General features: G+C 38.6%; 1 protein-coding gene across 5 annotated transcripts in view; it reads right to left on the bottom strand.

Moving 5' to 3' along the window:
* The window catches only part of FARSB (phenylalanyl-tRNA synthetase subunit beta), a 65,883-nt gene that overhangs the window by 9,051 nt on the left and 31,677 nt on the right, over positions 1–25,155 (bottom strand). For all 5 annotated transcript variants that reach the window (XM_082396810.1, XM_082396812.1, XM_082396814.1 and 2 more), the window contains 2 exons: positions 23,641–23,758; positions 11,067–11,222 (listed from right to left, as the gene is read on the bottom strand). In XM_082396810.1, the coding sequence (XP_082252936.1) occupies positions 11,067–11,222; positions 23,641–23,758 (274 nt within the window). The remainder of the gene's footprint in view (positions 1–11,066; positions 11,223–23,640; positions 23,759–25,155) is intronic.

Below are 25,155 nucleotides of genomic sequence, written 5' to 3'. Positions count from 1 at the left end.
CCTATGTGCTAATATACTGGGCCATGTTGCTGCTTCCCGTTTCTTCTCTCACCTCTTCCAAACACGCTCTTTTCACCTTTTCACATAAGGAAGTGTGTGTGTGTGTCTGTCAGCTGGGTGTGGTTTCAGGAGATGGAGAGGTTTTTCTATTCCACTAAATTTGCCCCACCCTTTCTAAAGCTAATAACCTGACATTTTCATAAAGGGACCAAATTTTTCTCCTTTCACAATGAGAAAGAATGCCCAAAGTTAAAGCATCTCTTAAGTTCACACTGATATGTATCAACTGAACTTCAAGTCAGATGCTTTCCTGAAAAGAAAAATTTTTTAAAAAGGGCAAAATGGGAACAATGAGAGTACAGGGTCCTGAAGGGGGAGGAGTGGAAGAAGGAACAACTAAGACGCAAGGCTGCAAGGCTGCAAGTGTGGAGGGCTGGGGTCTGAAGGCGCGCTGCTGGCCTCGTATGTGGCCTATTTGGCCTAGAAGAACCCTCGGCAGGAAGACAACGTTCCTGACCCACGACCCACCAGGGCCAGCAGGTGCTCAGAGGTATTTCCAGGAGGGGGATGGGTTGCCCACGTCTCCCAAGTGACTACTGGCATTTATTTCTCAAGCAGGTGGAGATGAGGCCACAGCTACTGAACACTAATGTAAAGCAAAATAATCCATCAAGATCAAAACCACACCTGGGACCTCAATGCAGTCAGATGGTCGGCCTATCATTTATAGAAAAGCAGCAGGAATGCTTTAAATGCATGTCAATCTGTGGGATTCCTGCAATGTTGTAATATATTGAAGACTGTCTCTCTAAAGGCAGCATAACGGGGAGGGAAGAAATGTGCTGGCAGATGAAAGACACTCCAGAGAAGACAGATACCAAATGGATGTTCGATTAAGGTTCTGCCTCCCCACTGCCCCAAAGTCCATAGTAAAATATGCATTTCTAATTTTTAAACAAAGCAGACTGTGAATTAATATAATATTTTAAAAAATCAGTGCAAGCATTAGTTATTTAAGGCTTCTACAGTCTTGCCTGATAAAAAGAAATACTGGGAATATGTTGGTCAAAATGTACTTCATTTTGTAGAATATTTTCTAAGTACAAAAAGAACTGAAGATAAAGCTTAAACTGTTTCTAACAATGTTATTAGCAATAATATTGATATTTTGAAACAAAGATGGATAAATAGGTAATAACGTAAATTCATTAGGAACCAAGATTTTCAATGTAAAGAAAAAGAGCTACTATAAAGACAAACATATTAAGTAAAAATCCTCTAATCCTGAACATAAATTGGAACTATCCATATGAACTCAAGGCTTTTCTTTTAAAAAAAAACCATTTTTTTTAAAAAAGGTTTTCTTCTGCATACTAAAAAGTCCTAGAAACAATGACTCGCTCAGTAGCAATGAGCAACCTTAGCACCTAGATTGTGATCTAAATTTGACTTCCCACTACAAGGAACCAGGGCCACTTGGCAATATAGCTGATTCCAGGTCTGAGGCAGAAACAATATAAGATGAGCCCAGAAATATATTTCCTATATTATCACCCACATCCAAAAAAGCATCACCATATACAACTATTTTCTCCCTTTCATTTTAATAAGAACCTCCCTACCAATAAAAGCTTCTCAAGACTTAAAAAGTCTTCTCCTTCCCTTCCAGAATAATCCAGCCCTAAAGGGGCTGAGGAAGGAAGAAATCCTCTCACTCAAGTGTGGGCACTGGGTGTCAGAGCTAAAGGGGGCAGGGAGGGCATCCACAGGTGGGAGGGGAACAGCCCCGAGAGGGCAGTCAGAGACTGAGAGTGAGTGATGAGCAGGGCAGACACGCAGGGGACAAGATGGAGTTTAGTTACCAACAGGAGCAATGAGCAAGTAAGTGAATAAATTATGAATCATGGGAACCAGGTTTCTCACTGTTGGAGAAGTGAGGTACAAATACAGAAGGGGAGAAAACTGGAATGAACCCTAAGGTGTTGGACTGGAATGGAGGTATTGCTGTGGGCTTACGGTCTTTAAAATATGTATAGATATAGGAGTAAGTTAGTATATGTATGTGTCTATGTGCAACTAGAACCCTACATCTTGACTTTTAGACACCATTCCCCACTAAAAGGAACCAGGGTGGAGAAATGGGACAATGGAAAGATCAAGATAAGCCTTGAATATCTTCTTGTGCCCAAAGCAAGAGAGTGCTAATAATAATAAAGAATAGTAGGAACATGTTAAAAGGATACAGAAGCCAGCTTGAAGGGACTCCCACTGGCCAAAGTGAGGACAATGTGAGAATCAGAATAAATAATGGATTAAAATACACTGAATAAAACAGGAAATAATGAATCCATACTGAGATAGATAAACAAATAGGAGGACTGATTAGGAACAGAGCGTTTACATAATTTCAAAGTTCCTCCCCACAAAATGTTTATTGATGATAATGGAGAAAGGAATAACTTGACAGTAAAGAAGCCTAGTAGATACTAGTTTGATCAGGTGATTGAAGTGAACATTATCAGCTATAAGTGGAAACTGGGTGCCACTGATAGGATGCATTGAGAAGAGAGTGTTACTTCTGCAACATTCCTCCAAAGTTGCCTAACTTGAATCTAGACAACCCCAAATTGAGGGACACACTACAAAATAACTGGCCTATAATCTCCAAAAGTGTCAGGGTCATGAAAGTCAAGGAGAGACTATTCTAGAACTCTCCAGAAGGAGGCTAATGAGACATGACAGCTAAAGGCAACAAATGATTCTTTGATATAAAGGATAACTGATAAAACTTGCCCAGGGTATAAGGATTAGATGGGGTTAACATTAACGTGAATAATATATTCCTGGTTTTGACGATTATATTTTGGTTATGTAGGACAATGTCCTTGTTTGTAAGAAATACACGCTAATGTATTAAGGGGTACAGGTTGGCAATTTACTCTCAAACAGTTCAGGAAAAGTTTTTTGTCCTGCACCTGTTTTAATAAGCTTGTAACTGTTTCAAAATTTTAAAAAGTTAATAAAATGGGGTTTACATTATATGAGTTTCTTCCATCAATTCTCAAAAAAAAGGGGGAGGGCTAAAAATTATTGCCCTCGTCCTACACCTTGAAAGAAAAGGAAATACTAAATGTGAATACATCAAGGGGAAAAGCACATTTTGCAGATAGGAGCACTTATTTATCAACCCTACCTACAGATGTATTCAATATGTGTACCTCTTTTTCTCTCCACCCATCCATCCTTTTAATTCTTCTGGATTAAAGCTGAATTGACTGCTTTGAGGGTTAATACTTAGTGTACCAGAACACATCATTCTCTAGGAATTCAGAGGAGAGTGGTCGCTGCAGCACACCAGTGTACCAAAACCAGGGTGCTGCCAACGTGTAAAGCTGCTCCTCCCTGAGGAAAGCCAAACTTATATATGTAAGATCAGAATTGAGTAGTGCATTCAGACAATAACACAAAGCTACAGTAAACAAAACAGCATGGTGCTGGCACAAAAACAGACATGTGGATCAATGGAACAGCACAGAGACCCCAGAAATAAACTCACACACCTACGGTCAATTAATCTTTAAGAAAGGAGGCAAAAACATACAATGGAGAAAAGACAGTCTCTTCAATAAGTGACGCTGAGAAAACTGGACAGCTACGTTAAAAGAATTAAATTAGAACATTCTCTAACACCACATACAAAAATAAACTCAAAATGGATTAAAGACCTAAATGTAAGACTGGATACTATAAAATTCCTAGAGGAAAAGATAGGCAGAACACTCTTTGACATAAATCCCAGCAATATTTTTTGGATCCATCTCCTAGAGTAATGGAAACAAAAGCAAAAATAAACAAATGGGACCTAATCGAACTCAGAAGCTTTTGCACAGCAAAGGAAACCATAGACAAAATGAAAAGACAACCTACGGACTGGGAGAAAATATTTGCAAACAATGTGACTGACAAGGGATTAATTTCCAATATGTACAAAAAACTCATGCAACTCAATAACAACAAAAACAAAAAAATGAATAACCCAAACAAAAAATGGGCAGAAGACCTAAATAGACACTTCTCCAAAGAAGACATACAGATGGCCAACAGGCACATGAAAAGATGCTCAACATTGCTAATTAGCAGAGAAATGCAAATCAAAACTACAATGAGGTATCACCTCACACCGGTCAGAATGGCCATCATCAAAAAGTCTACAAATAATAAATGTTGGAGAGGGTGTGGAGAAAAGGGAACCCTCCTACACTGTTATACTGTGGGAATATAAATTGGTGCAGCCACTATGGAAAACAGTATGGAGGTTTCTTAAAAAACTAAAAATAGAATTACCACATAATTCAGCAATCCCACTCCTAGGCATATATCCAAAAAAGACGAAAGCTCTAATTCGAAAAGATACATGCACCCCAATGGTCACAGCAGCACTATTTACAATAGCCAAGACATGGAAGCAACCTACATGTCCCTCAACAGATGAATGGATAAAGAAGATGTGACATATAAATTCAGTAGAATAATACTCAGCCATAAAAAGAATGAAATAATGCCATTTGCAGCAACATGGATGGACCTAGAGAATATCACACTAAGTAAAGTAAGTCAGACAGAAAAAGACAAATATTATATATCACTTACATGTGGAATCTAAAAAATAGTACAAATGAACTTATTTACAAAACAGAAACAGACTCACAGACATAGAAAACAAACTTATGGTTACCAAAGGGGAAGGGGGTGGGGATAAATTGGGAGTATGGGATTAAGAGATGCACGCTACCATATATAAAATAGATAAACAACAAGGATTAACTGTATAGCACAGGGAACTATATTCAGTATCTTGTAATAAACTATAATGGAAAAGAATCGGGGGAAAAAAAACCTGAGCAGTACAAATCACCCTAAAAATCCTCTCAACTTTCAGGATTTGGGTCCTTGAAACTGGAAATGAATTTCTTTTGCATCTCTTTTTATTTGGGCCATAGCCTTTTCTGTAGAACAGCGGAAGCCAAGGTCTAGTTTGGAAGCAGGAAAAAAAGGAGTACAAGGTGTTAAATAAAAATACCTTTCTCTCTCTCTCTCTTTTGCCCAGCACATACAGTTAAATTGAAACAACTCCAAAGTACGCATTAAGTCACAGCATGCATTCTCAAAGGGGAATGAAAACTGGTTCTTGGTTGGGGAGAGGGGGGTATGAAAAAAATCTTATATTACAGTGGTTTGGAGCCCTCCAAAGATGAACCCTACTTAACAAAACTGTACTCCTTAGTATTCAGTTCGTCTCACTGGGTTGTCTTGGGCTTTACAGGAGCAGCACTGACATGGAAAACATAGCAAATGTACGCAAGATCAGCGCTCCACGACTATGGCGACAGATAGCTCTGATCCAGTGACTGCAAGACTTTGTATCAAGTGCTAAATTGCAAGGTCATGTTGAGAGATGACCTGCATGTGCCAGGAATCACCATTGGCTGCCTTGTGGACTCTGTTCATGTGTGCTCTTGAGAGCTTCCCTGCGTAGTTCAGGCTTTGAGAATTAAATAAAAACAGTTTCTAATTTAAAAAGTTATTATTCAACACATCATTAACTACATCAAGTGCTGGAAAGAAAAAACATCAGCAATATCAGACTACCAGCTAATTAAAAGTTATCTTCTCTTATCAAGGAAAAGTTAAAATTCACTAAAAATGACTTTTTAAGAAATTAATTTTTCAATTGTTTTACTTTTGCTGGAAAAGTGGGTTTTGAATGGTTTTTTTAAATTTTTGGTTACAGTTATATATTTAAATTAATTGCCAATTGGCATATATAGTTTGATGCACTACAATTTATATAAGTATGTAACATTAAAACCTATGCAGCAGATAACAAAGTTAAATGTTAGTAGTTTTTTGATTTAACTCTCTCTCTCTCTTTTTTTTTTTTTTTTTTCTGTCTGCACCGATAGGCTTGTAGGATCTCAGTTCCTCGACCAGGGACTGAACTTGGGCCACAGCAGTGAAAACCTGGAATCCTAACCACTAGGCCACCAGAACTCCCTAATTTAACTCTTAACTTAAAAATGTTTACTTATTCTTAACCCTGAATTGAATTTTAAAAATAAGGTTTACACTTTTTATGTATAAAGCAAAGCTATACATATAGTACATAATAAATATGCAGTATACCAGTGGTATTAACATTTTATGGAGGGACAATTAGGAAAAAGATCTAAAAGGTTCCTTAAGGGAGAGATAACAAAAAGAAGTTGAGAAACACTGTGTTACAAGACCTATCAGATGGGAAAGTGAGCTGACCAAGTCATTCAAGTGGGACCTGCTGTGGAACACGCACTCCAACACTGAGTACTGAAATGTCAGGTGGGTACCAAGGCACACCAAAAGCACGAGGTGGTGAGCATGAGTGGAGAGAACTTTGCCTCATACATATAAGAGAGAGTGAGGCAAGGAAGTAAAACACACTCAGGAACAATACAGGGCTACGTGAATCACGATAACTGCTGAGGCTTTAACGGGCACTGTGGACCCATGTCATCCCGCTGTTCTGACGTGTGGTGATCACTGCAGACGTGTTTAATATTGCTCTTAATAAAGCCTTCAAAGAAGGTAACAAAAACTGTAGTATTTGAAAGCTTCCCTCAAACACCGAAAAAAACCAGAGAATCAGAGGATTAAGGACATTTTTTACACAGAGTAATAAGGTCAGAAGCTTAAAAACTTCCAAACCTTTTTTCTTTTAAACGTGGTGCCTTAACAGAGTAATGTCTTTGCTGATGGTAACTAAAAACGTGGAGACACTATACAGATCCCCCTTTTTTCCAGCCTAGACTTTTGTGTAAATCAGACCATAAATGGGAACACCTTTACTCCAGCAAGCTGTTCAATACATATTCTTCTCATATATTTCCAAGCTCATGTTACACTAAAAACCAGTATGAAGGCCAGGGAGACATCACAATTTCACCCATACTTTTTAGCATCTGAAATCTTTCACAGGTGTCCTGAAAGAGGAAAAAGGTCATGACCTACAGGTCAAGTCAATGATCATTAGGTGATGCTGTAACAGAAGGTATCTAAATAACCTCTGTGGGTACATATGGTGCAGGATTAAATGTGCCTATTACTTACAAGATTATTTTTCATTTCACAAAATGAATTCTGAGCAGCATGAAAATTAGAATTGTCAAAACTCAAAGTACTAAAACTTCTGTTTTTCCATCAGGAATCTTGTCTCAGGTTAAACTGACATTTTCCATAGATTTGTGAATAAACAAAACTGAAATAGTAACAAATTCAAGGGGAAAAAATACACACTCAAGTCAATGCAGCCAATCGCACACAAAGCCTACTACCTTCCCTAAGAAATTATTTTCGCCACTGATTTGACCAGGAACCACATAACTGTTCTAAACACAAAAATGCTGTGAATTTTCCTTGCCCAGAAGTGGTTTTGAAAAGGATAAATGCATTTTAACATAATTTAGTTTGCAACAAACCACAAAAACAAAGGGGAAGAAGTCTGAAAAAAAGCGTGTACATATGCTGTAATGATCCGATCAAATGCCACTAAAACATGAGTTGTTCCAAGCGCTCAAAATGCTCTACAGTCTGTTAAAAAGTTAAACGTTCTTCTACTCAACGACTGCCCTTATTCTATCAGCAGTTCGGCATTCTACCTCACCTTGTGTTCCTAATTGCAGGGGCGCTCAGCAAATAAAAACTCTGTGAGACTAAGTGACCATGGCTTCTAATTGCGGCTGCACTCACAGGACTTGGGAGTGCTTCTCAGAGACCCACGGGCTGCAGAGGGCTGCTGTCTGCATGAGAAGCCAGGTTACACAACTCCCTGAGATCAATGTGATGATCAGTGAAATGAGTTTCCAGACTTCTCTCACAGTGGACAGGGCCAAGTTTCTCAAGAGGGAATCAAGTTCTGTTCCACTCTCTACCACCAAACAAAGCAGCACAAAAGGAAGTCAGTGGTGTTCATTAGAAAGGACAGAGAGAGATTAGGTATATCTACCAATGGACTGACATTAGCAAGACTCTCTGGTGAACAGACTTAGCTCAATTATAATGGCAAAGCCACCAGGGACTTTTAATTATTAAAAGGTAAACCATATGCCAGAGTAATAGAAGACAACTCAGTAATCAAGAATGCCAGGAAACGGTAGCTCTTAATCTGTTTCTTCTTGACTTTTTTGATACTCTGAAGACCTTTTCTTGAAGCAGAAAAAGCCTTATGCAAAATAACAATAAATCTGAGGAAATGATGTAGCTAAACACGCCCCAGCAACCAAATTCCTGTGTAGAGATTTACTTAGGAGATATATATATATATACACATATTAAATTTTAGATGAAGAACTTACACCAACTTTACTGCTGACTTATTTTGACAAGCCACTTCCTTAGGTCTTGGTTTCTTTAACCATTTAAAAAAAAGGTAATCATATTTGTCATTACATAATCAAAATAGATAATCAAAATATAATATAACATTACAATTTCTATTATGAGATCCAAAGTAAATTCAACAGGAAACACAAGATGGCCTCTGTCCTCATACAAAATCCAACACCAGTAACAATCTGGCCTAAAAAACTGAACGTAAAGATCTACAACCACATCGTAAGTGGTTACAGTTTATGAATGTATTTTCTAATTTGAAAACACACACACCCACCCACACCCACACCCACACCCACACACTCCAAGCCAAAATGATAGACATCTACATATTAGGGAAATTAAGTACTAAGTATTATATTGTTTTGGTGCTAAAATATAAAAGGATTAAAATTATAATATCATAGGTCTAGAATGATGAAAATAGAACTTAAAAAAAAGATCAACACATATGAGCTGTATCATAAAAGGTTCCGAGTGGCATAAAAGGTTCCAAGTGGAACTTTTCCAAATGCTGAATGCTGTAGCTTCTACCTTCATAAAGTTTCTTAAATCAGTCTTCTCCTTGGTATAGCCTTGGCCAACATTCAAAGTCAAGTCCTTATTCTCACTATAACACCTTTCAACCATTCTCTTCCCCTCTACTCTCCATGCCGCCCAACCTACATACTGCTGCCAGATTAATCCCTTCAAAGTACAGATCTAATCACATCACTCACTTAAGGAAAAGAAAAAAAAGCAGCAGCAGCTTCAATATTTTCCAGCTAATTAGCTACAATTCCTTATTCTAGCACTCAGGACTCTAAATGTAGTCCCAAGCTTCTTCCTCACCCTGTAGTCAAACCAAACTGCACTAGGCTATGTTTCCCATCATTTTTGCCTTTGCTCTGGTAGTTTGCCTTGCTTCCCCTGTCTCCCACCTATTCCTTCGAAGGCCTATGTCACTTTCCAGAAACTCACTAACGCTTTCCCATATGCTCTTAAGAAACCACACCATCTCGCTCTTTGGAAACTTCAAGGCACTCGCCTTACCAGCTTATTGTGAAAGCTGGTATGCAGTGGTCATTCCCCCTGTAGGTTCCTTGACAGCAGGATCTGTGTCCTGCTTATTCTGTCTTCTTGAAGCCTGTCTCATGACAGGGGAACTTAGAGGCTTCTGAGAAATATGTCTAAGGAACTTATTGAGGCAGGAGAGTCATTATATTAAGACACTGGTTTATGGTTTATAGAAGCATCATTAATATAAAAGTTATATATAAAAGTATCATATCCACAACAAATTATGCTCCAATTTACCATTTCAGCTCTCTGCAACCTTTCAAATAAGAAAAAAAATTATATCTCATATATATAGCATAATCTGTTTCAGGAAACAGATTTTTATTCAGCTAATCTCTATATGAAGTAAAATTTCTGAGAAAAGACTCTGTATAGAAGGTTAAAAAAAATGTGTCACATCAGCTTTCAGGTTGCCATTAACTTGGATGACCAGATCTTAAAGCAGAAATTCTAGAAGAGTCAACTGGTGAATGAGTAATGTAAAGCCACTATAAAGATAGGCAACTTGGTCTTGTAGAAGGAACACTGCGAGGCAGGCGCCCTGGGTTCCCCATGTGTGACCCAGCCCAACTCACTTAACTTGCCTCTCCTTGGCTCCTTCACTTGTCAAATCAAGGAACTGGACTTGATGAACTCTAAGACCCAGTTCCAACACTCTAAAATTCTATAAGCATCACACATATCTTCACTGAATGATTACTAATGAGAGATGTGGTAGAAAACGATAACTCCCTGCAATATTTAATCTTTCAATTTTATTAAAAAAAAAGATAACTCCACAAATCTTCAACCTAAAAAGGCCATATATTTAGGGTTATTGCATTTTCAAAGAAGTTTCCAAATTAAAAAAAAAAAAAATTTGAAACAAACAACAATAAAAAACCATCTCTGAGGACTAAGAAAAATAAAACTAGGGGAAAACAAAACTATGTCCCCCCAAACCTCACGCCACTACAAGTACTGCTAAATAACACTTTTAAAAAAGTGAACGTTCCAATAGAAATTTAAGATGCCAAATAAAGTTATAAAATTGTCAGGTAAACAGTGGAAATAAAGTGCTAAAATGTTTCTTTGAAGTTGTTTCTGGATCTCTTGTCTAATACTGATTCAAGCTATAGGGATATGAAAAGCAAAAATTTCAGAATTCCTCAGACAACAAGAAACTAGCATTTTAGGGGTATATATACAATTTAGTTAGCCTAACTTCCAATGTCTCTCTTTTTTCTTCTTTTGCCTTAAAGGCTTCAGGCAGGAGGCTCTGAGCACAAGTCATGAGTTTTGGTTCTCTCAGCTTCCAGTTTGGATTGTGGGTTGGCCATGGCTTGATGTTGCCAGTAACTAGGGGTTACCAGCACTCAGCTGGAACAAAAGTATACTGTGTGGCACTACAAGAGCTCTGAAAAGCATCTTCTCAAAATGCTGGAGGGAAAAAGGATATTTCTAGAAAATACTGACAATTAATTGATATGAAGCTCTATCTCTCACCTCCCCCCTAAATCAAAACCAAAAAGACTTTATCACAAATAGGGCTTCGTCTCTTCATTACGGGATCATTGACTCTAGACTCGGCTGATCTGTCTCACCTTCTGATGCTTTGATCACATATCCTCCCTTCTTTTCGCCAGGAGGCACATCAAGTAGCTGCATGATTCTGTCCAGAAGCCCATGGATTATCTCAAACCCAGGATTCTTGTTGTAATAAACAGCACAGAGATGCCTGTAGTTTCTTGCACCTACATCTGAAAAAAATAAAAGAACTGGTCACAAGGCTACACTGACCATCACTTAAGAAGCTGATTTACCCCAAAACATAAACTCAAGCAAAATCAACAAAAAAGGAAACCAATTAGAAAACATAGAACCAATCAACCTCAGAAAGACAAGATAAGATGGTTTTTCAATCATTAAATTCCCTGAGGTGTTTTTACTTGGGGGAGATGTGGAAAACCCTCAGTGCTGGCCCAGGAACAGTAAGGCTTCATTGTGGTACGAATTGGTAAAGAATTTAGCAACATTTTTCAGAGCCTTAAAATTTCATACTCTTTTATTCACAATACTATCCAAAAGAAATAATTCTAAATACAAAAATGGATTCATGTAGAAAGATATTACTTCTACATAAAGCATTATTTCCAATAGTGATAATTAGAAACAACCCAAATCGGGAAATGGCTACATAAACTACAGCACAATCACTCAGCAGAATACTACGCAGCTAAAAGGCATCTTTATGAAGATTTATCATAATAGAGCTAGAATACTTACAATAGTAAACAAAACAAAAAAAGGAGGCCACAAAGTTCAAAAAGAGTCACAGCTAAATTATATTATCTAAAGAATATACACAGGCTGGACAACTATGAAGCAAAGAAGGGAATGACTATCACAAAAGTTAGGATAGTGATTGCTCTAGGTAAAGGGAAGGTAGTTTTGATGGGGAAGGGTCTTAACTTGGATGGTTACACTAGTGTTTGCTTTATAATCTTTTTAAACTGTGTATGTCATATATACACATCACAATTAAAACATGAAAAAAAAAGCAATTTATGAAGAATCACAGCTATGTAAATATAGCCACGAGCCAAAAAACTCCATGCACAGGAAAAAGAATGTAAAGAAATATACCTGAATGTTAATAGAGGTTCTGTTTGGGCAGGAATATTTTTTTTTCCCATTTTTCCTTGATTAGTATATTTTTTCTACTTTGAAAATCAGGACAAACCTACACAATGTAATATTTTTTTAAAAATAATTGCAATAATCCAAGTGAACTCTAACGGGTGACCAGATAAACTGGTTCACCCATACAATGGAATACTACTCAGCAATAAGGGAGACTTGATAACTTAGATGAATCTCAAGGACATGAAGGTGAAAGAAGCCAGTCTTAAAAGGCAATGTAAGTGGACAAAATAAGTCCATTTATATGACATTCTGGAAAAAGCAAAACTATACCAACAGAGAACAAGATAGTGGTCGCCCGGAGTTAGATGTGGGGGAAAAAATGTGACAACGTGGGGACATGTGGGTTTTGGGGGTGACAGAACGGTTCTGTATCCGTAGTGATGGTTACAAAAATTTAAAACTCATTTTTTTTAAACATCTTTATTGGAGTATAATTGCTTTACAATGTTGTTAGTTTCTGCTGTATAATAAAGTGAATCAGCTATACATATACATATATCCCCATATCTCCTCCCTCTTGTGTCTCCCTCCCACCCTCCCTATCCCACCCCTCTACGTGGTCAAAAAGCACCGAGCTGATCTCCCTGTGCTATGCGGTTGCTTCCCACTAGCTATCTATTTTACATGTGGTAGTGGATATATGTCCATGCCACTCTCTCACTTCGTCCCAGCTTACCCTTCCCCCTCCCCGTGTCCTCAAGTCCATTCTCTACGTCTGCATCTTTATTCCTGTCCTGCCCCTAGGTTAGTCAGAATTTTTTTTTTTTTTGAGATTCCATATATATGTGTTAGCATACAGTATTTGTTTTTCTCTTTCTGACTTACTTCCTTCTGTGTGACAGACGCTAGGTCCATCCACCTCACTACAAATAACTCAATTTCGTTCCTTTTTATGGCTGAGTAATATTCCATTGTATATATGTCCCACATCTTCTTTAACCATTCATCTGTCGATGGACACTTAGGTTGCTTCCATGTCCTGGCTATTGTAAATAGTGCTGCAATGAACATTTTGGTACATGACTCTTTTTTGAATTATGGTTTTCTCAGGGTATATGCCCAGTAGTGGGATTGCTGGGTCGTACGGTAGTTCTATTTTTAGTAAAACTCATTTTTAAAGAAAGAAATGCATAGCATACAAAGACAGACTCAAATTCAGTGGAGATCATTTATCTTTTTAACAGGTAGATACACTTGTGGCCCTTTAATAAATTCTGGAGGAGACCACTGCTCTACACAAACAATGAATGAATGTTGGCTTCGTTTTGCCTTTCAAATCAGGAAAAGAGAAAGAACAAACTAATGTCTATCTGGGAGAACAAACTGAAAATAAAAAGCTGCTTCATATTAGCATGTATTGAGCAAAAGTTCTTCCACAGACTTATTCCCGTACCATAATTTGCACAAAATATAGAATGTCTTTTGCCTTTCAGATATCCAAATAAACAAATGAGTATTTTAAAACACTGTACTTTACTGCTAGTAATATAAAAGTTGGCCAATAAATAGGGTAAAAGGAAAGGGAAACTTAGTTTCCCGAACTTAGTATCTTTCTATCAGCCTATCTGTCATCTTAATTCTCAAGACAATCATGTGAGCTAGGTTTTATTGTACCTATAAAGTGGATAGGGAAAATAAGATGGGGAAACAAAAGTTCAGAAAGGTTTTGCCCAAAGTCAAGCTAACTGCCTGGAGCTAACTGTAATTAATTACACAGCTAATAAGTTACAAAACCAGGATTTGACCAGCACTGTCTAACTCTAAAATCCATGCCCTCTCTACTATACAGTAGAAATCTCTAAATCTCTAAAGGATTTAGATGAAATCTCTAAATCTCTAAAGGATTTAGATGAAAATAAACAATATAAGGGCAAGCTTATGTATGAATATATTCTTAATATAGTCAAAGATGTGCATTCTTGAAATGTTTTTGATATGATACACAGATGTTTTCATTTTCAAAAGTTTTCATATTTAAGAATTGTAGTCAAGCAACTGAAATAAATTATTTTTAGAAGTCAGTTAACTAAACTTTCTAGCCTTCAACAGTATTGTAACTCATGGGAAGTACATTCTGAGTTAAACTTTGGACTGAACATACATAGAGAAATAACTGTTCTTGCCATGTAACATTTCTTAGCACCCACTATGCTCAAAGCACTCCACTCTAGGTATCCCTAGAGGGTAGAGGTCAAAGCCAGCATAGGCCTGCACAGACTAAACCCTCAACAATTATTTTCTGAATAAATGAACAAAGCCTGGAAAGGAAGCTAAGCATACACAAAAAAAATCATTAAACAAGGCCAGGACAAGACAGTGGCCACATTCTAAGTCAGCACAAGAGCCAGCTGGTGTCGGAAAGTGAGTACTGTGCCACTGCCGCTCTCCATCATTTCCATGTGCAAGAATAAAGTAATCTGGTACCTAAAAGCTATAATCGGAGGTGTCAGAATAAAGATTAATATTAAAACCAGGCAGGCATCGAACGTCACTAAATCAACCACGTGCATTAACTAAAATGAGGGGCCTGATTGCTCCGTAGGAGCGCGTGCGCACACACGCACACGCACACACACACACACACACACTCACTCACACTCCTCTCCCCCTCCTCTCCCTCTCCCTCCCTGCTCAACCCCTCTCCCCACCCCCCTTCCCTTGAAGGGAAAAAAATGAAATGAAACAAAACTAATTTATCCCTTTCATATTACGGACTTGCTCCTGGGTATCTCTGCCATGTGGTACCCATTTGTTGGTGTCACATGCTTTCACTTTAACACACAGACACGTATTGAAACCACTTTGTAGTCCCATTTGTGCTGTGAGAGAAGGGTCCAACAGTAATGCCATCATTCAGAGAGCTTAGCAACACAAACTGGAAGCTCTATTTTGGTAACCTTTGCCTTGGAATACTTCTGTCCTGATCTCCAAATTATGTAAAACTTGCCTTTCTGATAAGAGGAGCAACATCTGGTTTAAAGACTTAGAATTAAAAAAAAAATAATTAAGTGATTTTGACGATCAGAATAATGAAGTTACAATAAAAAATACAGGACTTAAAAAAAATTACACTCCATTCAAGAAAGGTTTCAGGATGTTTACAGCACATGCATATACAATAATGAGCTATATATTTTTAAACTCAATTTTGCAGTATTTTAAGGAAAGGCCACTGACTTTTAGGGCTTTATACTAAACCCACCATAAGAATTAGATTAAATACATTATTTAGGTGCCCCCTCCCAGCTCCCACCACTGATTGGCTGGTTTTTCACATCTCTCCCAAGTGCTACCATTCCCTCTAGACTTGCTTCCTCACATCTTGCTAAGACATTCCCTCTGAATTAGCTGGATTGAATCAAAAGAGAAAATAACCACATACTCAGTTCCACCCAGAATTTCTCCTTGGAGAAACTGCTAGGCATAATAAAATTCCCACTTCCTAGTATTTTGCACTGAGAGACCATATTACATCACAGGAAGTTCACTGACTGCATGCCGCAAAATAAGAACTATTTAAATTTCATGCCAAAACTAGGGTTTGTTGGAAATGCCTCAGTTCTTTATAACTCAGTTAACAGACCTCTTGTGTCATGCCATCAAACAATTCTGCTTTTTAAATAGGCCTGCCAAGTATGTCAGCCTAAATTACCAGTGTCTTTCACAGACTTCAAAGTACTGCCCGGAGAGGCTGATGTAAACCACCCAGAGAAGGGGTGGCTGGCTACAATTCTGGAAGCTGAAAGAACATGCCAAATGATTTTATAAAAGAAGAAAAAAGGAAAAAAAGTGATATGTGATGTCCCTTAGTAAATGACTATCACATACAACTCAAATTTTTCGAACAGCCTAGTGTAGATTCTCTCTCACCAAAGTACCAATGATTAAAAAGCAAATTAGGGGTGTTAGACAATGTTATCGTAGTGGCACAGAATGCAAAAGGATAAGAGTCTTCAAGAGAAGCTTTCCATCTCTATTCTCACATTCACCGAGAAGCCCAAATGAAGATGCTAGGAGAGGGTTTCCCTGGGGCACAGTGGTTAAGAATCTGCCTGCCAATGCAGGGGACACCGGTTCGACCCCTGGTCCAGGAATATCCCACATGCCGCAGAGCAACTAAGCCCATGTGCCACAACTACTGAGCCTGCGCTCTAGAGCCCAAGAGCCACAACTACTGAGCCTGCATGCCACACCTACTGAAGCCCACGTGCCTAGAGCCTGTGCTCCACAACAACAGAAGCCACTGCAATGAGAAGCCCGCAGACTGCAACAAAGAATAGCCCCCGCTCGCCGCAACTAGAGAAAAGCCTGCATGCAGCAAAAAAGACCCAACACAGCCAAAAATAAAATAAATAAAATAAAATAAATAAATTTTAAAAAAGAAAAAAAAAGATGCTAGGAGAAACCCTACTGGGGAAACAACAGAGCTCCCAGGGCAATTGGTGGCTGATACTGAGCTTGAGAATAATAGCCTGGCCAAGCTCAGAAAAGGAAACAAATCACCTTGATTTTTAGTCTATTCCATCTAACAAATTTCTTTAATATTGGTAGCCATGAGACTAGTATAGCTAATATTACAAATTTTAGTTATCTTCAGAAGAAATTCAGAGTAGGCCCAATGATTCACAAAAGCTATGAGAATCCTGTCAAGACACAGACCTTAAAAAATTAGATCTAATATGGGAGAACAGGAACCTTTACACACTCTTGGTAGGTGTGCAAATTTGTAAAAAATCCTTTTTAGAAGAGAATTTGACAAGGTAGCAAACATTTAATATGCATACCAATGGACTGACCAATTCAATTTCTAAAAACACATATTTGTATAAGGGTACAAGGATATTCATTACAATAGACATATTTTAGCAAAAACCTGGTAACAATCTAAACAGTCGTCATAATAGTTTGAGTCAATAAATTACAGTATATCCATATAATGAGATACTATGCAGCCATTAAAAAGAATGAGGTGGACAGAATGTGTTCATAGGAAAAAAGTACAGGACAGAAAAAGCATAATCCTATTTGTATAAACACTAAAAAGAATTTACCTGTATCTGTGGCTATATATAGAAATGTGAAACATACATTCTATGCATATGCATAGAATGTCTGGCAACTAATTCTAAGAGTAGGAATTGGGAGAAGTTGGATATGTGTGTATTTTTTTTAACGTGAAAACAACAGAATTACTCTTAATACATATTTGTGAAAGTTCTTAAAGATACTACAAATACATTTTCAATTTTAAAAACAAACATAATAAAACCTAAGAACAATTTTCCTTAAAACACTTCTATATTACGGCACTGAGGTAAAGACTTTTCTTTTTTTAAATAATGCTGAAAGCCAAGAAACAAATGTGAGGAAAAATCTATGACCTTCTCAATGCATGAAGGAAAAAGTTACATCCTTGTGGGTTGGCTTTTATTTCGTTAACATAAACCTGGAATGGATTTTTATCTATTAAAAAAATACGATATTCAATGCATGACAGAGCACATTATACTCATGTTAGCAGATCTTAACTATGCGAACCAAACATACTAAAATAACTTTCTACATTAAAAATGATGGTATTCACACAGTTAAGATGCCATCACATATGTGAATGATGCTACTTCAAATACTGTTAATGTCAATGTTCCTTACACCCATATTTTTTGGATTATTAATTGGAAATTCTACATGCCAAAAATATGAAGTAGTAAAATTAAACTAATCTAGACTGATGACATAAGCTCTCTTCAGAAAGCCACATTCCACATATGGATGTGAGATAATCTTCCACTATTTAATGGCTGTAGAATTAATGGACAATTTCTCAGAGCTGAAGTATTTTACAAGCTCATAATGAAAATGCTTTCATTGAGCTTTATATCAAGCAAAGAATTATACCAAAAACTACAAAGACTGGATCCCTAGAGTTTAGCAGGTTACAAAATAAGACTGATACATGAAAGGTACAAACCGACAGCAAACAGAAGGAACAAACCAAATCATAAAAGAACAGTGAATTAGCTCTGTTCTATGCGGCCATGGTGGTCCCAGGAGGAGAAAAGAACAAGAATCTTAAATATACTAAAGTTAAAAAAAATTAACTTTAAATTTAAAAGTTTAAAAAAAATTCTAGATTTCCATATCCAAACTAGGCAAGGTAAGAAGTAGATCTTTCAGATTTAGAAAAGCTTCAGGGAGAATGAGAAATTTTAGCAACTATTTAAGCAGCAATTTGGGGGACAGAGGAAAGGTGGCTTGTTCCAGGGCTGAAGCAACGCTCTGGAGACGCAGGAACGACCTGAGCAATACAATAATTATTAAAACCCAGCAGTTTTAAAATTATTAAAATGCAGTAGTTAAAACTAAAGAGCAGTATGATTATCGGGGTTCTCTACTGATAAATGTCAAACTGACAACTGGATGATTGTATCATGCTAAATTTAAAACACCCTATATACTTGCTTTACGAAACCAAAGTAAGTCTTCCTTCTTAGGCTATCATTCCTTTTAAACTTAGATTCAACCCCATGATGCATTTTCTCCTGCCATTTTTGTGAGCTTTTAGGCATCCTCGCAGTTTCAGTGACCACTGTGGAATAAACTGTGATGGCAGAATTCAATCTGCGTTTAATAAAAAGCCAGAATGCTGGACTTTGCAAAATACAGTTGCATTTCTGGGCATGAAGACTAGAAATTCACAACTGCTCCTCTGAAGTAATTTTTTACTATTTTGTTGATAGTTTCTCCTCCACACTGAAAAGACAAACAGAACAACTGAAACCAACCAGTTACTCACACAGCAGCCCGATCTGATAGCTTCAGTACAGCCTCTACTGGACTTCCCTGCTATAATAAAGCTGAAAATTTACCCCACAGCAGAGTCTGCATTCAACTTCTCGTTCCAAAGACACCGCCACTCTGCCCAACAAAAGGGATAAATCAGCTTAGTCCCTCGAGTCATGACTAATTTTTTTAAATGTTGCAGCAACTTCAGATCTCACAATTCAATAAATGCAGTGACTGGCTCAGCCTCTAAGAACAGGACTGTGTCTGACTCAGAGTGGAAATCCTCATACTTGAGGAGGAGGGTGCCTGAGTCCCTCACCGGGCAGCCTGACAGCCTCACGACATGGATGGCCAGTCAGAAAGTCCACATTAGCATAAGAAACTGTCCGATAAGGTCAAGCACAAAAACACGAGCTAGTAGACTTTTGTCTACTCTTACAGGAACGCAGGTCAGACAGAATCTGTGGAAGGCATATTGAAATCCAGTAGAGATTCCTCTTCCATTTCCACTTTGGAAGATACACTTGCCTACACAAAACCGTGAGGCTGAGAGTGTTGGCTTTTCCTTAATGTTACGAAACAAGTTAGTGGCAGCTGTCACTCCCCTCTCTGTGCTATCAGGGCACCTTGTACACTCCCTTGGCAACCTTTTCTCTCATGTTCCAAGCAGCCCCTGGCAAAGAAAAGGAACTAAAAGATACTTTCTCCCAGTACAACAAATGAGACTGTCTTGCCATACATCTCCACCCCTTTTAAACCAGCAGTTTGAGTACTGCCCTCACTAGTGAAAATTTGGGACATTTTCATAGTCCCTAGAAAACTGCTCTGTCATTTCACTTTTGATGGTCTAGATTTTTTTTTTTTCTTCAAAATTGTTTAATTATTTAGGAGGAAATGGCTACTGTAAATCCAACAGAGAAATGGTTCCTGGTGTGAGAGACGGTAAAAACATATACGCTCAATTCACTGAAAAGAAGTGGGTGATGAATTGCTCAAAAAACATTCCTGGACTTCCCTGGTGGCGCAGTGGTTAAGAATCCGCCTGCCAATGCAGGGGACACGGGTTCGAGCCCTGGTCCGGGAAGATCCCACATGCCGCAGAGCAACTAAACCCGTGCACCACAACTACTGAGCCTGCGTGCCACAACTACTGAAGTCTGTGGGCCTAGATCCCATGCTCCACAACAAGAGAAGCCACCACAATGAGAAGCCCACGCACCACAACGAAGAGTAGCCCCCACTCGCCGCAACTAGAGAAAGCCCACGCACAGCAACGAAGACCCAATGCAGCCAAAATAAAAAATAAATAAATAAAAAATTAAAAAAAAAAAAAAAAACCCCAACATTCCTACTTTCTTAAGTAAATTCCTACATTAGTACGTTTTGGTTTTCTTTTCCTAAAAAAAAAAAAAAAAAAAAAAAAAATAGTGCACAACAGAAGAAAAACCAATTAAGTTCAAAGTTAGGATAAAAATGAGCCCCAAGTGCCTTAGCAAGGTGATATTAACCCTTTAATGGCCAGCAAAGGTTTTCAATTCATTCTCAAAGAAAATTTCCAGAGACCAAGAAGCTATGTATTGGGCCTTAGGGATTGCTAATACCCTGACAGTCAGAGCAAACACCAAACGGTGCTTATTACGTGGCTGGAACTTTTCAAAATACATTTAATTTTTACGAGTCTACTGAAATAAGTGCTATCATTATTCCCATTGCACAGATGAGGAAACTGAGGCACCAAGAAATTAAATAAATTGTCCAAAGTTAAGCAGCTGGGAAGTGGCAGAACCATGACTCAAACGCAGGCGCCCCGGCTGCAGAGCCGCGCACGGAACCGCGGTGCTGGGCTGCTTCTCCTGCAGAGCCCTTTCTGTGCACCAGACGACAGGCGGGGAGACCGCAGGTCCATCCTTAGAGTAATCCATCAGGAGAGCTTCTTCTGTTACGAAATAAAGTCCAGGCCCACCTAAACAGGAAACACACTCCACATAAACTAAAGCAAACCTATGTTTTCAAGATGGTAGACTTACTGGGTGCATCTACCTCCTCTTATTCCTCAAATCCCACTGATAGGACAGAAAACTGTAAAGAAAAACAATAAACCATGACGGTGTAAGACAACAGGCAAAAGTAATTATCAGTTAAAAATGGATTGATGTGGAAAACAGAGCAGAATAATCACAACTAAAATCAGGTATAAAAGAGGTTTGCTACAGAGATAAGAACTACTCTTCCTGATGAAACAAAGTGTAGCAGAAAGACAAGTCTTTGAATTAAAAAGTATATGGATGGGGTTTCTGGAACTATCACCAGGGTGATCTGTTAAATGACGGCCGAAAGCACTTGTATTTAAGAACAGCTCTCTTTCAACCTCCAAGCATGGGCCTTCCCAAGAAACACAGAGAAAAAGAAAACCAGCAAAGGCACCTCTACCCAGGACTGCAATACAGTAAAGTGGTGTTCCATGCCTACAGTGAAACCCTCCCTGTGGCAACTGTGGGGACCGCAGCTCGCTCCTCACCCTCACCGTCCGGGCTCTGAGCTGCCTGCTTGTGAGCGTGCCCAGCCCCGCAGGAAGCCTCTGCCACTAGGGAAGAGTCCTGTTGCTGAAACAGTATTACAGAACTTTTGAGGAAATCTCGAGTAATTAACCTAATCCTATATTTAGAAATATGAAAGGATCACCAAGGATCAAAACAACATAAAACTCAAAGAACTAGGATGAAAGGTAACAAGTCAAAGTTAATAGAAAAAACTGACATAGGAATTACAACAAATTCTCAGTTATCTATACCAATGGATGATTTGAGGCATAAGAACCCTCAAAACTATTTGCAGCTGGCACTGAAAATGTTTTCTGATTTCTATTACAGATTTATCATCCAAGGAAAATTCTACACAGAACTTTTATTCTCCAAGGATCTAAGCACTGAGACCAAAATTCTGGCCCTAGCTCTAAGTCCCTTATTTTATGCAGCCTTGAGCAAATTACCACTTTTCTGTCTTAATTTTCCAATATATTAAATGGGGACAATATTTTGTCCCATTTGCCTCAAAGAGATGTTTTAACAATCAAAAAAGAAAAAGTACCTTAAAAAATTTTGGGGTGGGGGGAAGCAAAAAGCACCATACAAATGCAAGGTGACACTGTTAACTGAAGACAGGCTGCATACTGGGAGCAGATGGAATCCAGCCTAGGCTGAAAGGTTTGCAATGGACAGTCCACAGGGCACCTTTATAGAATCTATTTCCTAAGACAGGCCGATTTACAGTCAATAGTTCTTGGCTACTTTCTAGTCGTTAGAATGACGCCATGTTGTCCTCTTCAGGAGAAACTGAGGAAAAGGCCCCCTCTTTTGTCAACGGATTCAAAAGAACACATTCTGAATTCTGCAGAGTCTGGAGTAAGACTGAATAAATACTGCTAGGACTTCAACTGTTAAATCCAGGGAATCAAAGAAACACCGCCAGTAATTTAGTCATTTGAGGGCACTGCTCACCAAGAGATACCACATATGCAGCTCGAACAGTCAGTCGGACTTATATATAAGTTGAAGACATGAAGAAGTTTGAACGAGACAGGCTTTCTTGGCAATCAGCTTTAAGGACTTACTAAATACATAATATATTTATTAAGTAACAGCTACATTCCAAATATTAGACGAAGCAACTTGCTGTACTAACAAGTCCAGACCATCCTCAAAAGAAGCAAAAACTGGTAAAACACATTTACAATCACTGGTACAACAGTAATATGAACAATCATTGTTAAACTAGAATAGTAAGATATCAAGTACGTCAAAATGATATGCATATAAATCACATGACATAAGAAAAAAAGAAATACTCCACAGTGCTTTTCAAGTTGAGGTTTTAATAGGGCTCTTCATAAATATTATTAAATTCTCTGTTAAAATTTGCTTTCTAGGGTTTCCCTGGTGGCGCAGTGGTTGAGAATCTGCCTGCTAATGCAGGGGACACGGGTTCGAGCCCTGGTCTGGGAAGATCACACATGCCGCCGGGCAACTAGGCCTGTGAGCCACAACCACTGAGCCTGCACGTCTGGAGCCTGTGCTCCGCAACAAGAGAGGCCATGATAGTGAGAGGCCCGCGCACCGCGATGAAGAGTGGCCCCCGCTCGCCGCAACTAGAAGAAGCACTAGCACAGAAACGAAGACCCAACACAGCCAAAAATAAATAAATAAATAAATAATAATTAAAGGTGCTAATAATAAAAAAAAAAAAAAAATTTGCTTTCTATTAAAAGTAAGAGATATTGCAATCAAATATCTGGCCCTTGCTTGGATTGATTCACATAAATCAGTCATGAAAATTAATCTTATGAAATAATTGGGAAAATTCAAACACTAGCTGGATATTTGATGATAAGATATAATAATGGCATTGGATTATTAAAAAAAATAGTGGTAGCCCGTACCTTTCATAAATACAAACTGAAGTGTTTGTTAATAAAATGATGTGACGTCTAAGATTTATACTAAACGAATACGAGGAAGTGGGTTGGACTATAGATGAAAGAAGTCTGGCCATGTGTGAGTTGATAACTCTTGAAGGTGGGTGCTGGAATCACAGGAGTAATTACATTATTTCCTCTATTTTTATATACAGTTGAAGTTTTCATAATAAAAAATGCTTTAAGTATACAAATCAAAGGTGACTCATTCTTACCTCTGCTAGAATCTTGTATTACAATGTCAGAGATTTCAAACAGTTTCAGAGGAAGGGGCATCTTCCGATTCGCAGCTATGGTCTTTAGGAGGCCAGGAAGAAGGGTAGTGCGTGCCACCTACAGGAGAAGACATGAAATTGCACTGACCAAATAGGAACCAGACATACTTGGTTAATCCATGGCCTCACAGGAAGACACTTTTGGAAAATGCAATGCCTAAATATCCAAGTCATTTTTAATTTTTAATTCCAGTACTTCATATCCTGCTTCATTTCACAAAGTAATTGAGGTAAATTACAAGAAATACAAATATTTAAACAGTTTTAACATGAATTAACCAAATTTTTAAAAACTAGGACCAGGGAAAAAATGTAAATGCAATTAAAATACCAGGACAATGAGAAAAACAGAACACAAATATGTAGGCACTAAAAAACCACATAGCTGCTATGGGCAGGATGTGACTACAGTTTTCAGCTTAGTAGCCAAAACAAATAGGAAAACGTCTAGTTATTTCATTCTTAATATTCATAAGAAATACAAATACACATTCCAATTCTTAAAAAAAAAAAAAAGGCAAAACTTCCCCTGCTTTTGTCTGTGAAATAAATTTCTCATTCTAAGCTGTATGAGATATGTTAGCTTTCAACACATCATGTTACCAGAAGGGTTTTATGAGCGACGGTATTACATCTGCAGTCAGACTCCAACACCATTATCTTTTGCCCAGACTCTGCATGAGCTTCCTAGGATAATATCTCTGCTTCTGGGCTTCCCTGGTGGCGCAGTGGTTAAGAATCTGCCTGCCAATGCAAGGAACATGGGTTCGAGCCCTGGTCTGGGAAGATCCCACATGCCGCGGAGCAACTAGGCCCGTGAGCCACAGCTACTGAGCCTGCGCGTCTGGAGCCTGTGCCCCGCGGCGGCAGGGGCCGCGATAGTGAGAGGCCCGCGCACCGCGATGAAGAGCGGCCCCCGCTTGTCGCAACTAGAGAAAGCCCTCGCACAGAAACAACGCCCCAACACAGCCAAAAATAAATAAATAAATTAATTAATATCTCTGCTTCTACTTTGCCACCTTATGATCTATTATTCTCCCCACAGACGTGACCCTTTAAGACCTAAATCAGATCATGGAACGCTCCTGCTCAAAAACGTCCAATGGACTTCCATCAGATTTTGAATAAAACCCATGCGCTACATGGGGCTTTATGTGAATCTGGCCCTAGCCCCCTCTCCAACCCCGACGCCTGCTGTTGCCCCGGCTTACTGCACGTGCTCCAGCCACACACCGCCATCAGGATCCCATCCCAGGCCTCCACACGTGCTCTTTCCTCTGCCTCATACATTCTTCCTCTAGATTCGTATGTAGCTATCTTACTTCCTTCAGGACTCTGCTCAAAGGTCTACATGGTCCTACATGGGCCTGCCCTGCCCACCCTGGCTAAAACAGCAGCCCCTCTTAGATCCTGCATATGTAACAAGGACTTGCTAGATTGTGTTGAGGAAAGAAG

Source organism: Balaenoptera borealis (genome assembly GCF_965194805.1).
Source record: "Balaenoptera borealis genome assembly, chromosome: 6".
Taxonomy (NCBI): Eukaryota; Metazoa; Chordata; class Mammalia; order Artiodactyla; family Balaenopteridae; genus Balaenoptera; species Balaenoptera borealis.
This window is presented reverse-complemented; position numbering and strand designations above follow the sequence as displayed.